Below are 14,818 nucleotides of genomic sequence, written 5' to 3'. Positions count from 1 at the left end.
TACATTTTCTCTTTCTTAAAAAATTATCTGTTGTTTTTTCTCATCAGCTTAAAAACTAGAGATTTGTGACTAAAGCCTTGGAAAGATTGGAATAAATCTGCTTTACTCAGAGCTTTACCAAAACAAAAATGCTAACATAGAGAAAACTTCTTCACGCCCCCCCCCCCCCCCAAAAAAAGCACTAACTTGACTGAGGTGACAAACATGTAAGATATTCCTCCAGGTCAGGTCTCACCCAATTCTTTTTCTTTCTTTCTTTTTTAATGTTTTATTTATTTCTAGGACAGAGAGAGAGAGACAGCGTGAGCAGGGGAGGGTCAGAGAGAGAGGGAGTCACAGACTGAAACAGGCTCCAGGCTCTGAGCTGGCAGTCAGCACAGAGCCCGACGCGGGGCCCGAACCTACGAACCGCGAGATCATGACCCAAGCGAAAGTCGGACGCTTAACCGACTAAGCCACCCAGGCGCCCCAGTTCTCACCCAATTCTTATAAGTCTTGATTTCAATCAGAAAACAAACAAAGAACTGAGTTTGAAGCAATGTAGATGCTACTTTCAAAAGTCACATTTTAGGAGGGAAAGTTCGTGTATTTGGTATAGTAATGATCCCGGTGACCCCTGTCTTTATGAAGTATCTGCCATCCAGCCTATGAAAATTACAGCGCTTGAAATGCCCTGTGAACCACATTGAACTTAACATATGATCTGAATGAAACATTAAAAATACTGCTCAAGATGGGGTACCTGGGTGGCTCAGTCCGATTTTGGGTTAGGTCATAATCTCACAGTTCATGAATTCAAGCCTGCGTCGGGCTCTATGCTGACAGCTCAGAGCCTGGAGCCTGCTTCAGATTCTGTCTCTCTCTCTCTCTCTCTGACCCTCCCCCACTCATGCTCTGTCTCTCAAAAATAAATAAATAAGCATTTAAAAAAAAATAAAAATACTGTCAAGAACTTGGATATTTTGGTGACACAGATTTCCTTTCTAGTTGGATTTTATTGTTTAAGAAAGAGTAAATTGAAGCTACCCTCACTGATAATTTAATATACGGAATCACCAGATAAAGTTGAATTTGCTGTTATGTTTTTCTAATGTGAAGGAATATAAACTTCCCAAGTTATGTTTAACTCTTTAAAGTAAATTTTTAAAATGGTGGGCATTTCTTCAATTCTAATTAGAAATATTGAGTCTCCTATATCCCAAATAATGGTGAGTTTCACCTCTGCCTTATGTTCTTTGATGCGATTGGATATGAAAAAACTATATAAATACAAAGTGTTTTTCTTCACTTGGTTTATAGAGAAGTTAAAATTATAACATATGCTTTTTAGAAAGTATTTTGGAAAATGTATTTGATTAAAGTATTGAGGTGGTTCTTTTATTTTGTTCTACAAAATTTTAACTATGATGCTTTAATTCATGTGGTTGCATTAAAACCATACTTCTCTTCCTATAGCTTTTGATCACCTTCTTTTTCCTATCAGACCAAGTTATTCATGCCTCTGCATTTCATGTTGCATGTCAGAATTATCCAAGAAACAAACAAAAAAACCCCCCCATAAATAACAAAGTTCCCTGATTTCATGAAAGTTTTTACTTTTATAGCAAACTTTTCTTCAGGAAAACAAAACCTGAAAAGAAGCTCAAATAAAACATTGAGGGGTGGAGAATCTCTCTAAAGGTGGAGAAGAAGGTATTGGTAAACTTTCAAGGGAAACAGAAGTGAACCAGAAATATTTTCAGGCATATTCTTAGAAGCAGGAATTGGGCAACCTTTTCATGATCTACCATGTATGAAATAACAAAATCATAATTTCATTTGGAAAAAATAAAAGCTACAAGTCCTGATTTAGAATTTTTTCTTATATCTCAAGAAGAAAATAATATACCTTTTCATATGTTTTTTATAGTAAATTGGATATTTACTGCCATAAAATGAAATGAAGGTTTATGAAATCTGATTTACCATATCATATGGAAACCCCATCTATCCCTTACATGGGATTGTGTTTTTCATGCCAAATGAAACTGTCTGTTTTTAAACATAGTATAGCGTACAGTTACAGTGGGATCTGCCCAAAGCAAAATTATGAAGAAAATAAAACTTACCTTGAATGCCTTTTGCTTTGCTTCCTGAATCTCCATTTCTTCATTTTCTTCAAGTTGTCTGCATTCATCTGAAGCCATTTCAGGATCCCCACCCTCAAACCCATTTCATAACCCAGTCGCCTTGCTTGATGTCAGCCTACCCACTTAGATAGCATCCTGTTCTTACTTATTTTTTTTTTTCTCAATTCTGCCACTCCATCAAAATCGATGTACTTTTCTCTTCCTGCTGGGCTCCTAGAATAGAACAACCAGAGCAATTACCATACTCAGTTACAGTTTTATGCTTTCTAGATGTTGTTTACATTCTGATATAAAGCCTCAATGTCTTTGGCTGATTTAAGTACAATATAGATGGCACCCACAATTTGCAAGTATTTCTAGAAGTATACTTGGTAACAATGAGACCAACATACAGAGAAGAGATCCAGATTGACATGGTAAACAACCTTGAAGCAAAATCATCAATGTAAAATTTTATTTAAAAAGATCTCTAGAAGGTATTTTCAAAAGTAGATTGCATATGTTATTTGAAAATTTCTGAAGAAAACTTTGGTTACTATTACTTGTTCTTGTTTGTTGTACATAATGAAACTTTTGTATCTGTAGATGGAAAGAAATTCATTTGTTTTTTTTTTTGATGTCTTATTTATTTTTGAGAGAGAGATAGAGATAGCATGAGCAGGGGAAGGTCAGAGAGACAGGGAGACACAGAAGCTGAAGACAGGCTCCAGGCTCTGAGCTGGCTGTCAGCACAGAGCCCAATGCGGGGTTCAAACCCATGAACTGTGAGATCGTGACCTGAGCTGAAGTCGGACGCTTAGCCAACTGAGCCACCCAGGCGCCCCTGGAAAGGAATTCATTTAATAGCATTTTCCATGGGATGCATTAATCAATCCAGAATACAAAAGTAGTCATCTTTATTCTAGAATAATTTTTGTCATGAAGAAATTAAAATTTCTATTAAAGTTTTCCTCTTTCCTATCATAATATGACCAAATTACAAATATAACTTTGGACTTGACACTTATTTTCTTATTTAAGGAATCTTGCAAAGTCTTTTGATTTTGCTTCTTAGAGGTCCTAGAAGAAGTCTTTAACTATTATCAATTTTACTTGCTTGGAGCTTTTCCAGAGAATGTGCCACACTTATCTTGTGTTGTGGCTGAGCTTTTATTTAAGAAAAACTATTAGTGGGGCGCCTGGGTGGCTTAGTCGGTTAAGCGTCCGACTTTCGCTTAGGTCATGATCTCGCGGTTCGTGGGTTCGAGCCCCGCGTCGGGCTCTGTGCTGACAGCCAGCTCAGAGCCTGGAGCCTGTTTCAGAGTCTGTGTCTCCCTCTCTCTCTGACCCTCCCCTGTTCACGCTGTCTCTCTCTATCCTAGAAATAAATAAAAATATTAAAAAAGAAAAGAAAAGAAAAACTATTAGTGAATAATAGAAGGATATATCAAAACTGTATCTTTCTTCTTTTTTTTGTTTTATTTCACAGACTTTTAGTTTTCAGAATTTCATAATGTCATTCATTCTATTGTACCTTTGCCCACAGATTATTGAAATATGGTTCTCTGGTATATATATTCAGTTATAATTTGAAAATTTTAAAGAATTACCATATACACTTATTAGTGACTTGAAATCTGCCAAGTGGTTTTAGGGCTGGTGTAAAGAGAATATTTGTGGATGATATTTTATATAGCTACAATAGCAAAAATAAAATAGGCAGTTATAGAATGAAGTTGGAGAATCACTTACTTAAAACATTTATAGCTCATGAAAGACTTGCTAAGAAGAAAGCACATAAGGTTGATGTTATATGCTGCTATTTGCACATTCATTCTTAGAAACATGGTAGGACTGGAGGTTTAAGCAAATTAAAATTACATAAAAGTCATGTTGGTCCCTCTTGTGCTGATTGTACCCTACGATGTGTTGTGAACAACGTGATTTTCCCATCACATAGTTCCTAAATTCCATATGCTTCTAGGTCACAAGGCCTCTAAGGATTTATGTAAGTTATACTATGATGAGGATGAAATAGAAGGAGTGAACAAAAGGTGATTTTTGCCATTTTATCATAACAAACATTTTTTTTCCCTAGAAGAAATAACTGAGTTTATAGAGGTAACTAGTAAAAACTACTCCTGGTATATAGACAACTTCTATTTCAAAAGTTTACTCCAATGACTTTTTTTAGAACCTGGAATACTTTTCCATTTTTCCATCATATCCTCTGTCTCAAACATTCCTAGGTTTTGAAAAAATATGAACATTGATTCACTCAAATCCTAGCCTCGTTCTAGGTGATCAGAGTCTTTGAGGTACCCTAGTCCAAGTGGAACTTTAAAAACATGGAGAGACTTTTATGTTTATGAGTGCTGGCACACGCATAAACACAAACACACACATACCTGCATTTCTACCCACACGGTTTAATTTTGTTTATCACATGTACTCTAAGTGTGAATTTATTTAATGTCTCTTAGTTTTATTGATATTTCATCTTCCCATTAATGTTATTGATGATGTCTCATTGGACTTAATGCAGAAGTGTTATTAGTGTTATTAATAATGTCTCAAGACTTACTTTACTTCCAATGGATTTCTCCTCCATAAACTAAATTGATCTTTGTTTTAATCAGTAATTCGTTAGAAGAAATCTTTGGAAGAAAAGGCTGGTATGCAAAGACCTACAGCTGCAGCATTGGCAAGGGTGACCTTTTGAGATCAATCAGAGTCTGACTAAGGAAGAATATGCCAATGCTGGCCTCTTTAATTAATGCTGAGGTGCCGAGGAAAAAACCAACAAAAAACCCAACAATCTGCTCTTTGAATTTCCTTCTTCACCAGTTGATTACAGGAAATAGTTTCAGAGGAACCATTTGCTCTCCAAATTAAGCAAGGAACTTTTCTTCTTTCCCTGTTTTTATGAATTTATCAAGGGTATTTGTCTAACAGAGTGCTTCCAACTACACAGTGCTTTCCTTGTTGACTAGCTTCCATCAGCAGCAGCAATTAGCACCCGTTGCCTAGGCAACCATTCTGTACCCTACTGAGAAAAACCTTTTCTTGACAGGAGCATTCTGTCTAAAATTGTTTTGTTTTCCTTCTTTCACAAGTGTACGGTAGGCTTACTTGTCATTTCTTTTAACACAGCATTATTATATCCATTATTCTTAAAAGCAGAAACATTTACTGGCTTTTATATTCCATATGGTTGAATTTATTGTTAGCGTCTCTTACTTCTCTCTTAACAACCTGAATGAAATCAACAAAAATATGTTCTCAAGCATATGCCAACTTGTTTTGGATTTTTTGTTCACAGTCTAATTGGTGAGCCTTTGCATGTTCAAGTAATCACAGCTGGTCCTGATGAAAACTCAAAGGGTACACATTCAAAATCAAACTTCTGTGTCTACCAACAATGTCAGTGTTGCTCAGAGGCAAGTTGAAGTTTCCAGGACCACTGAGAAAGTTTTAACTCCATTGCTTTTGTTATGAATCAACCAAGCAATATCAAAAGATTAACATGATAAAATAGCGGAACTAGAAATATGTGCCAAGAAACAGGGCCTTGAGACTGTGTTAAAAAAATTTGACGTGATAAAATACCAGAAGAGCACAGCAATGATATCACATGAATCAGCACTTGGAAATAACCAAAAGGTTATAACAGCTTTAATTAAATGCTGAATAGTATAGCATAGTGTTGAGTAATACTATAGGTAAAGTAAAATTTATCTCAGTATATGGCAAACACTTTCGTGTCTTTATATTTTGTCAGTCAGATGATGATTATAGACTTAGATGGCTACAAGACAGCAAGAGTGATTAAACCAGTGATATAGAATTTAAGTAAGTAACTGATATGTATCATTGCATTTAATTGCCACAACACACCAAAAGATGAACACCAGTTTAATTCCCACTTTACAGACGGGGAATCTGAAGGTTAGAGAGATTGTCACTCCGTTGCAGCTAATAAGAGATAAAGGCAGAATTGTCTGACACCAAACTACTACTATAAAATACTTGAACTACACTGATGTAATTCAAAATGATGTCTAAACGGGATAGTAAGTTACCTTTATCCATTATTTTGCCAGTTTTCCCATTGAGAAAATGTATTATTGTATGGATTCAATATCTTGATGGGAAATAAAAGTGCCTGGGATAGCAACTTATCTAATAAATTTGTATCACAGTATAATGCTTGTTCATTATTTAGGTGAAATATAAGCAGCTTACATAATACCTCTTGAGGACTATCAGGTAGGTTTCTGGAGATGAGAGCATGTCTTATTAGTTTCTTATACCTATTTACCTCCTATATATATTTCTACCAATTTATTTCCCCAATACCAATAAAAATATTATTTCTTTCCAAAATTCATTTTATCTACCAAGGACTGCTTTGATACTGTTTTTTGAATATTGACTCAATCCCCATTGCCCAGAATAAGTTCTTAAGACAGATTTCACTTTTTACTTAAAGGTGTTTATCTATATAGTGATGATCTGTTATCACCCATGGTTCCGTTGCCTGTGTTGTATCTTTAAATCCATTCTTTTATATCAGCCTATAATCAAAAGCATTTTTATTAGACAAATTTGTTTTAAGTAAGTTGATTTTAATGTTTTCCTTCAAACTGATTTATGGGCAAGTTACTTACCAAAGTAAATCATGCTTGTCATTCACTTCATTTAGATATGATATGACTTTAGAACCATGTCATGAAATATTTTTATATTACTTACAGAAACTATCTCACTACCATGACACTATTGAAAAATAATAATATTCAAATACTGGCTCTCACTTTAATGCAAAGAATACTATTAGTTAATTACATTGAGAACCTGACATTAACCAGAATGAGAATAAAATACAAATTACATACATTCCTTAAGTAAGACAATTGTTAACATAAACTAAAAATATCCACTACCAGAAAACTTTAGATGATCAAAAGAAAGATATCAGAGTTTAATAATTTCCATTTATGCTAAGAAGTATAATGTTTTCAGCTATGAAGATCAATGTTACCTTTCAGCTATGTATACTAATTTCCCAGTTTATGTGTAATCTAGATTCATCTTTATGATCTTAATCTTATGAACAACTAAGTCCTATTTATAATTTTATACATATAATGTATCAAAGAAAAAATAACCAAAAATTAGAGTAGAAAGTAGGAAAGGGAATAAAGAAGTAGAAAAAATAAACAGTGAAAAATTTAGTTTAATCTCTTACCTCTAAAAGATTTTTTCATTTTGCTAATTGTTCTCAGGAGAAGGCAGTGGTTACCATGCCTCTTGGAGTGCTGTCCAGAAGATGGTTCTGAATTGAGATGCAGCAGAAATCTAGAGCAGGTCACAGCCCAGGACCTATGTGGCCCGGAAAATGGATATGAAGCCAGAAAACAAATAACAAAGTTTTTACTTCCCTCTAGCTTTGTCTAGGAAAGACAAAACAAAACAAACAAACAAAAAAAGAAAAAAGAAAAACACTGTCCCTGGAATCAGCATAGATGACTGCAGGTTAACTATTATCTGATGTTCATAATAGTCATAGCCTAGTTGGTCTGGACCTTTAGTTACTCTTTCTTTAAAGCAGAAATACTAAGGTAGAAGACCCAGAAGAATGTATGACTGGGAGAAATAAAGACAACTTGGTGAAGAACTCCTTGGAAGTCTTGTTCCTTGATGTTCCAAGCGTGTTATATAATTATGCAATTGAGTCTGCACAGAAACCTGTGAGACAAGTGCTATTATTATTTCCATTTCATGGGTGAGGGGTTGAAACCCAATTAGTCTGAGTATTTTCTGAGAGAGAGAGACAGAATGCAAGTGGGGGGAGAGGCAGAGACAGAGAGAGACACAGAATCTGAAGCAGGCTCCAGGCTCTGAGTTGTCAGCACAGAGCCTGATGCGGGGCTCGAACTCATGAAGCCGCAAGATCATGACCTAAGTCAAAGTCGGCCACTTAACTGAATGAGCCACCCAGGTGCCCCATTCCGAGTAAATTTCTTAGTATGAAGTAATTAGAAAATAGCGGTAGGTTTCCTTAGTTCATACCTTTAGAAGAGTTTATGTATTTCCACTGGGCACTCTCCCATGACTGTTACGGAAGGTGATGATTATTTTCTCATTATTCTTTCTGCTGTTTTGCAACTTGAGAGAAAGAACAGTATAATAAGAAACCTGAGTTCTAATTTCAGTTTTCCTCCATTGGCTGTGTGAACTTGAGCAAATCTCATAACCATGCCTAGCCTACATCTCCTCATCTACAAAATGAGAGAATATAGATACAATCTGCTCTTCAAGCCTGTTAGCTCTAAAGCTATGGTGCTGTGAGTTAACTGCATAGGATAAAACAACCTTACAAGAATGAGCTGTATCTTATTAGTTTGAAATCATAATTATTCATTACATGTTTTGCAATATTTAAAGTTTAGTTTAAGCTATGTTGAGAGTATAAAAAATGTATTAAAAATGTTTTGTGAAAAGTACTGAGCACATAAATATATGAGACAAATATGCTGGAGCCTTGCTTAAAAATTAAAACTTTTTCAGAAATAATTTTAAGTAGTCTGTCAGTACTTTCTCTTTGAATACTTGAAGTTTGAATGAGGTCTCCAGCTTCCTAAAATTATACTTGAGGCATAAAAGAAATAACAAATCAAAGTTAGTTTAGTTATAGTACCTAAGGCATTTTACAGTATCCTGTTATTTGAAAGTCAGTTTCCTAAATATGGTATTTATAGGGAGAATGTCTGATTCTATGGCCTAACTTTATTAGTCCTCTGTTTCCTCATCTGCAAAATAGGAATAATAATAGTAAATCATTCATTGAAATAATGAGGGCCAACACCTTAGCAAATGTCTGGCACATAGTGAGCCCATATTTTTAAAATACTGCTTCTATTACTATGACCGCTACCCACTCCAGATAAGGCTGTTTCTACAGTGCATCTGTCAAGGCTGTATGTAGGTTATAGTGTCAAGTGGCTATTTAAAAAATCAGGAAGTTGGATATATAATGGCAAATATACTCAATCAGGTAATCTAGCTTTTAAAATTCAGATAAATCCCATTCAAGTGGATTGCTCATCCCAAAAGCTGGGGTTTAAGCAGTATACTCTGTCATCCTGGGTGGGGTGAGAAGGCTTTTCAGGGAAGGCTAAATCTAAACAAAACTGGCAAAAAATAGGATTCCCAAGTAAATATTTATTCTAAAAGCTAACGTTATGAGAACAAATCCCATGACCCCAACCCTCCTTGTCTAGGGCTGTATGTGGGATTATTTGCTAGAATGATAGGTGTTCGTATATAAAGATAATGAAAAGTCAAATTCTGGAGAATTTATTTCTAATCTATATTTGTGATCTCAAAAGGCTTCTTTCATTTTTAGTTGATGATATATAGAACACTGTTTCTTGAATATTTTTCTGACTTGGTTATATAAAATTAGCATTGGGATATGCTCCAGAAGCTGCCATTTCAGGCCAATTATCTGGCATCTCACAGACTGGTCATTTTAACGATGACCGTTCCCCCCAACCCCATCTTGTTGAATGAAACTATTGCACTGATGAGGTGAGTATATATCACATGGCCTTAAACATCTTTAAAACCTCTGCTGTCTAAAAAAGTAGTAGCTCTTTAGAAAGAGACCATCTGATACATGATTTCCATGTGTTTCATTCAAATTTTATCTTCCCAGGTTTTTCTTAATCAGTATCATTTACACTGATCCTGAATAATGCAGTTTAATCACAATTCACATTTTGAGGCATCTTCTCTAGGTTTTAAATCATGGTATTTCTGCAAATCAGCATAGAAACTATTGTAAAGAAAGTTTTCTAGAAAACCACAAAGCATTTTATATTAAATCCAAAATGAGGTTTTCCTTCTCTGAATTTGTGTTACTTGGTACAAAAACTTTGTTTCTGTTTGCGTGAACAGCATTTTAAAAATAAATTGCCATACAAATAAATTATTTTTTTTTCATTCAGTGTTCATTTTGCATAGCACCCAGAATGCTAAGTCCTTTTATTTTCTCTTTTTATTCTTTTTATTTTTCTGGTTGCAAAATATGTATTTGTGTTTTATCTACAATTTAATAAACTCTATTGAACTTGTTTTGTGGGGGAAGACAGAAAATAAAATTCTAATCAGCCATATTGTTTCCTTACTTTTCCTCCTTGCTGCCTGTTTTGGACGTCTCATTACTTTCCTTTCTTTTGTCCTGTGTATTACAGAGGAGGTGTCTGCAAGGATTGTTCAAGTAGTCACGGCTGAGGCTGTAGCAGTCCTGAAAGGTGAACAAGAGAAAGAAGCTCAACATAAAGTTCAGCCTGCAGCTCTGCCTTTAGGTAAATGGGAAAGAACACTCAGTCAGGGGCTGTATCTGCTGCACCCGGATCACAGGACCACATCTTGGTGTTCAGAGAAAGGCCCTACCTCGTACTTCTTCCTTACATATAACATTCATCAAACACCTCTGTTGGGAGGTGCTGGCACCTTTTTTCACTTTCTTCCCAGGCTCATTTGTGATATTTGGACAGTCTTTAGGGTGATAAGCCTATAGTTAGACTTTGCCCCTAAATCGCCCTTAAATTTTCATTTCTAGACTACTGGAGATATTTATTATAAAAATAAAGCCAATGCATATTGATGTCACAACACTAACTTGTATGGAAAATGCGTTAAAGCTTTCATTAGAAATGATTATTTCCCTTTATGGATTTTGGTGAGTCATTGTTCAGTCTTATTTGGGTTCCCTGAACCAGCTACAGAAAACCTATAGTCCGGGCTTTGTTAGAATCATGAGTGACTTTGTATCCCAGGATGGATACACTTGGTTCATCTAAGGCCACTAGATAACATTGCTGTCTCCCTTGGTCACAAGTCAGATGCCCTCCATGGCCAAACAGGTAATGTAATGGTGCTTACCAAAGAAAACATTCTTTTTTTTTCTTTTAATAAATTTTTTTAATGTTTTATTTATTTCTAGGAGAGAGAGAGAGAGACAGCATGAGCAGGGGAGGGTCAGAGAGAGAGGGAGTCACAGACTCTGAAACAGGCTCCAGGCTCTGAGCTGGCGGTCAGCACAGAGCCCGACGCGGGGCTCGAACCCACAAACCGCGAGATCATGACCTAAGCGAAAGTCAGATGCTTAACCGACTAAGCCACCCAGGCGCCTCAAAGAAAACATTCTTAACCAAAGGCCTGCTGCCCCTCCTCGACAGATAGGTAGATAGATAGATGATAGATAGATAGATAAATAGATAGATAGATAGATGATAGATAGATGTAGGTGGAAAACTCTTAGGTTCAACACATGTCTATTTCACAGGTATATATAACTAATCCATGGAAAGGTATGGTTTTTAAAGCCTAAAAAATAGTACATATCCAATATATGTCTCATGTACCCTTAATATTTGATTTTCTGGTCAGTACCCCTTTAAATAATGTAAACAACTCAAAAAATTAAGCAGTAAAATTTCTGCTCTTCCAGAGTAATCAATACTCATTATTTGCAGTAGAATATTCTTTGATTATAAAAGTTTATTTTTCTAAAAACAGGAGGGAAAGTATCTTATTTAAAGCATTGACCTTCTGCTTGTGGTTCACTTCTATTCCTTAAATAGAAGACCCCCCCCGACCCATTTATTAAAAAATTGAAACCTTAGAATATGTTATATAGAAACCTACAGGGTCAAGGAATTAAGAAGTCGCCTGTGACCCAAAAGCTCCAACAAAAAGTTGAACAATATAGAGTTCTAATTTTTTTTCAGTCAGCCAAGATAAATCCAAATTACAATGCTTGCCTGTGTGTTTGAATATAGGAGATTAGGGCCAGTTTGATATCTTATTAATCAAACAAGCAGACACAAATTAATGGAATTAATGATAGAACTTTAGCAGGCATCAGTAACCCATTCTTTATAGGGAAGACAAAATGAATTTTTTAAAATATTAAATGCTTTTCTTTCCCTTTAGGTTCTTTAAAATATGTGCATCAGGTAATGGGACAAAAAATAAGTCAAGCACAACTTACTATTGAATCTTTTCCTAAATTTCATGGAGTGGCCTTTTTAGAGACTGCAGAGCTGTTACCCATCTACTGACCTAGCAGGATTAATTGCTGTATCTCATTTTTCCACTGTTTGCTCTTTAGCAGCTGAAGAGACACCTAATCTGCCTCCTTCTCCACCTCCTTCACCAGCCTCAGAACAGACAGTCACAGTGGAGGAAGGTAAGTCCTATTGGACTTTTTGAGGTTTGTCTTCTGATAAAGTATAAATGAACATCAATTGCATAAGCAGTGGACTTCACTATAGGTTAGTACATGACCCAGCTTGAGATTCGTCTGTGTCAAACAGTCAAGAAGAAACAAAGACTCTACATGAATGTATAATCAGTTATCTATACAAAATCAGAAGTAGAGGAATATAGTAAATGAGAAAGGAAAAATCTCCTTGATACAGAAGGTAACTGTTTAAACTGCTCAAATAACTACAGAGAACCAGTTCACTTAATTAATGTAAAATGTTTTGGCAGAGAAGATACAATCCTATCTTAGAAATAACTGAACAAAAGTAAATTTATTGATGAAATTATAAGGAAGTGTTGTCCAAAAGTGTTTCTGTTTTGCTCACTATTATGCTGCCAAGGCCTTCCCTAGGGCCTGGCCCATAGCAAACCCTCAATAAATATTAATGAATAATGAAGAAGTCAGTGAATCAATCTGATATGAGAGCAGTGAACTGGAAGCCGAGATCATGGCTTCTTTCCTGCCGAGACCTGTTATTGTCTATGAATATATTTATGCTTTTAGTCAACATGGAATGCCATGTCAGCTTTTCAGTTCCAATAAAACAGAGGGATGCTTTTGAAGAATATTCATTCAGAACCTGAGCTGAGAGGCACTATTGAAAAGCAAACTATTATTGTTTTTTTGACAGATCAGCTCACTTTTGTATATTGTTTGAGTTAGAAGACAGAGAAGAGCTATAGCTAAAGTGTTGTTTCAATATAATTTAGTTTGTGTCTACTAATATCAGAATTTTAATACTATTCCATTTTTTTCCCTTATTGTTTTATTTACTTTCCATTTGTTGACCTTTTTAGCAATTATTTTACTGGGTTAAAAATTGAACAACATCACAAAAGACTCACTATTTTTTTAATAATTTGTAATTAGTTTTGTTTAAAATATTCTTTGAGCTCCTGAGACAAATTTTCCAATTTACAGAACTGTGAACTATCTATAAACATAATTTATTGATTATCACAGATTTATAAACCTAAACTTCTTTTAGTGAGGTTTTTCTTTCCTAAATTGAGGCCTTTTTTTTCTTTTCTCATTTACTGCCTGAAATACTGTTAACTGAACTAAATTATTCTAAAGAATAAAAGAAATTTGGGGACTATAATCAGTGGATATAATCAGGATTATTAGTTAATTTCCTGAAAATGTGATTTGATCTTTTCATTTATAGATTTGAAAGATTTTTGTTGGCCTTATTTTCATCCATTCATTGGCACATATTTATGGAGCACCTAGCGTTCCCAGCACTCTTCAAATTCTAAGTATATACTAGTGAGCAAAACAGACATGATCCCTGCTTGTAAGGAGCACACAGTCTGGTGGAGAACACAAATCCAATAAATAAGCTTACAAATAATTTCAAGTTGCATTAGCACTAGAAAGGAAAAGAACAGAGCTTTAAGATAGAACAAGGGAAATCTTATTTTATTGGATGTTGAGGAGACAGTTAAGGAGCTGAACTCAAAAGCATGGAGAAGAGTTGGTCAAGCAAAGATTCAGGGAAAGGGCATTTGGGGCAGAAAGACCATAAAGTGCAAGGGAACTCAGGTGGGGAAGAGCATGAAGAGTTCTAGGAACTGAAAACTTCCGATGGCTACTGGGTAGTGAGGGGTTGAGTAGTAAAGGAGCTTATGAGTCAGCAGTAGTCAACTTGGTTCATGAGCCTGGATTTCCCTCAGAATGTGGTAGAAAGCCTTCCATGCCAGCTGTACTTCCCTCAGGTCATTGAAAATGTGTCAGAGAATCTTCTTAACCCAAGACGTTCACTTGGGTGTGATGTTCACTCCAAAATTGGGTGGAAAGCAAGTAATTTACTCTTCTTACTCTTATATGGGAGTTGGAGCAGAAGGGGTAGTAGGATCCGCCCATCCACCTGGAATTCACCCAGTCTGCTTTCTGACAGGTGATATCATGGATATAGTAAAAATATAAATAAGCCATAGAATTGTTTTCACATTTTGATACGATTTCCAGAGTAACTGTTTCCTTATATTTTGAGATTTCTTTCCCCAAGTTATTTTGAGGACATTTGGGGAAATTTTCAACTTACTTCATATTGAAGATGATCCAAGATGTTTTATCCTTAACATTTTTCAAACCAAGCTTGTATTTTCATTGAAATTTTTTTGAAAGAAAACATTAAACTATATGAAGGACTAATGATTTGCTTTTAAAAGGATAATCATTTTTTACTTATATGAAAAAAAATGTGTGTATTATATAAACTTTACCTCATTAAAAGATCAAGTAATAGTCTTACCTTACATATGTGAAAGATATGGGTCTAAATAATTCTACTAGCCCTATCTTATTTTAGACCACCCTGAAAGCATGTATAACATTTTTGTTTAGGTTTTGTTTATCAGAAAAT

General features: G+C 35.2%; 1 protein-coding gene across 1 annotated transcript in view; it reads left to right on the top strand.

Annotated features, from left to right (window-relative positions):
• The window catches only part of MAP2 (microtubule associated protein 2), a 275,144-nt gene that overhangs the window by 212,520 nt on the left and 47,806 nt on the right, over positions 1-14,818 (top strand). The window contains exons 6-7 of the mRNA XM_039249970.1: positions 10,370-10,483; positions 12,295-12,372. Of these exons, the coding sequence (XP_039105901.1) occupies positions 10,370-10,483; positions 12,295-12,372 (192 nt within the window). The remainder of the gene's footprint in view (positions 1-10,369; positions 10,484-12,294; positions 12,373-14,818) is intronic.

Source organism: Hyaena hyaena, unplaced genomic scaffold (genome assembly GCF_003009895.1).
Source record: "Hyaena hyaena isolate Hyena2069 unplaced genomic scaffold, ASM300989v1 scaffold_353, whole genome shotgun sequence".
In the NCBI taxonomy this organism is placed as follows: domain Eukaryota; kingdom Metazoa; phylum Chordata; class Mammalia; order Carnivora; family Hyaenidae; genus Hyaena; species Hyaena hyaena.
The sequence above is the reverse complement of the archived record's forward strand: the minus strand, read 5'-3'. Positions and strand labels throughout refer to the sequence as shown.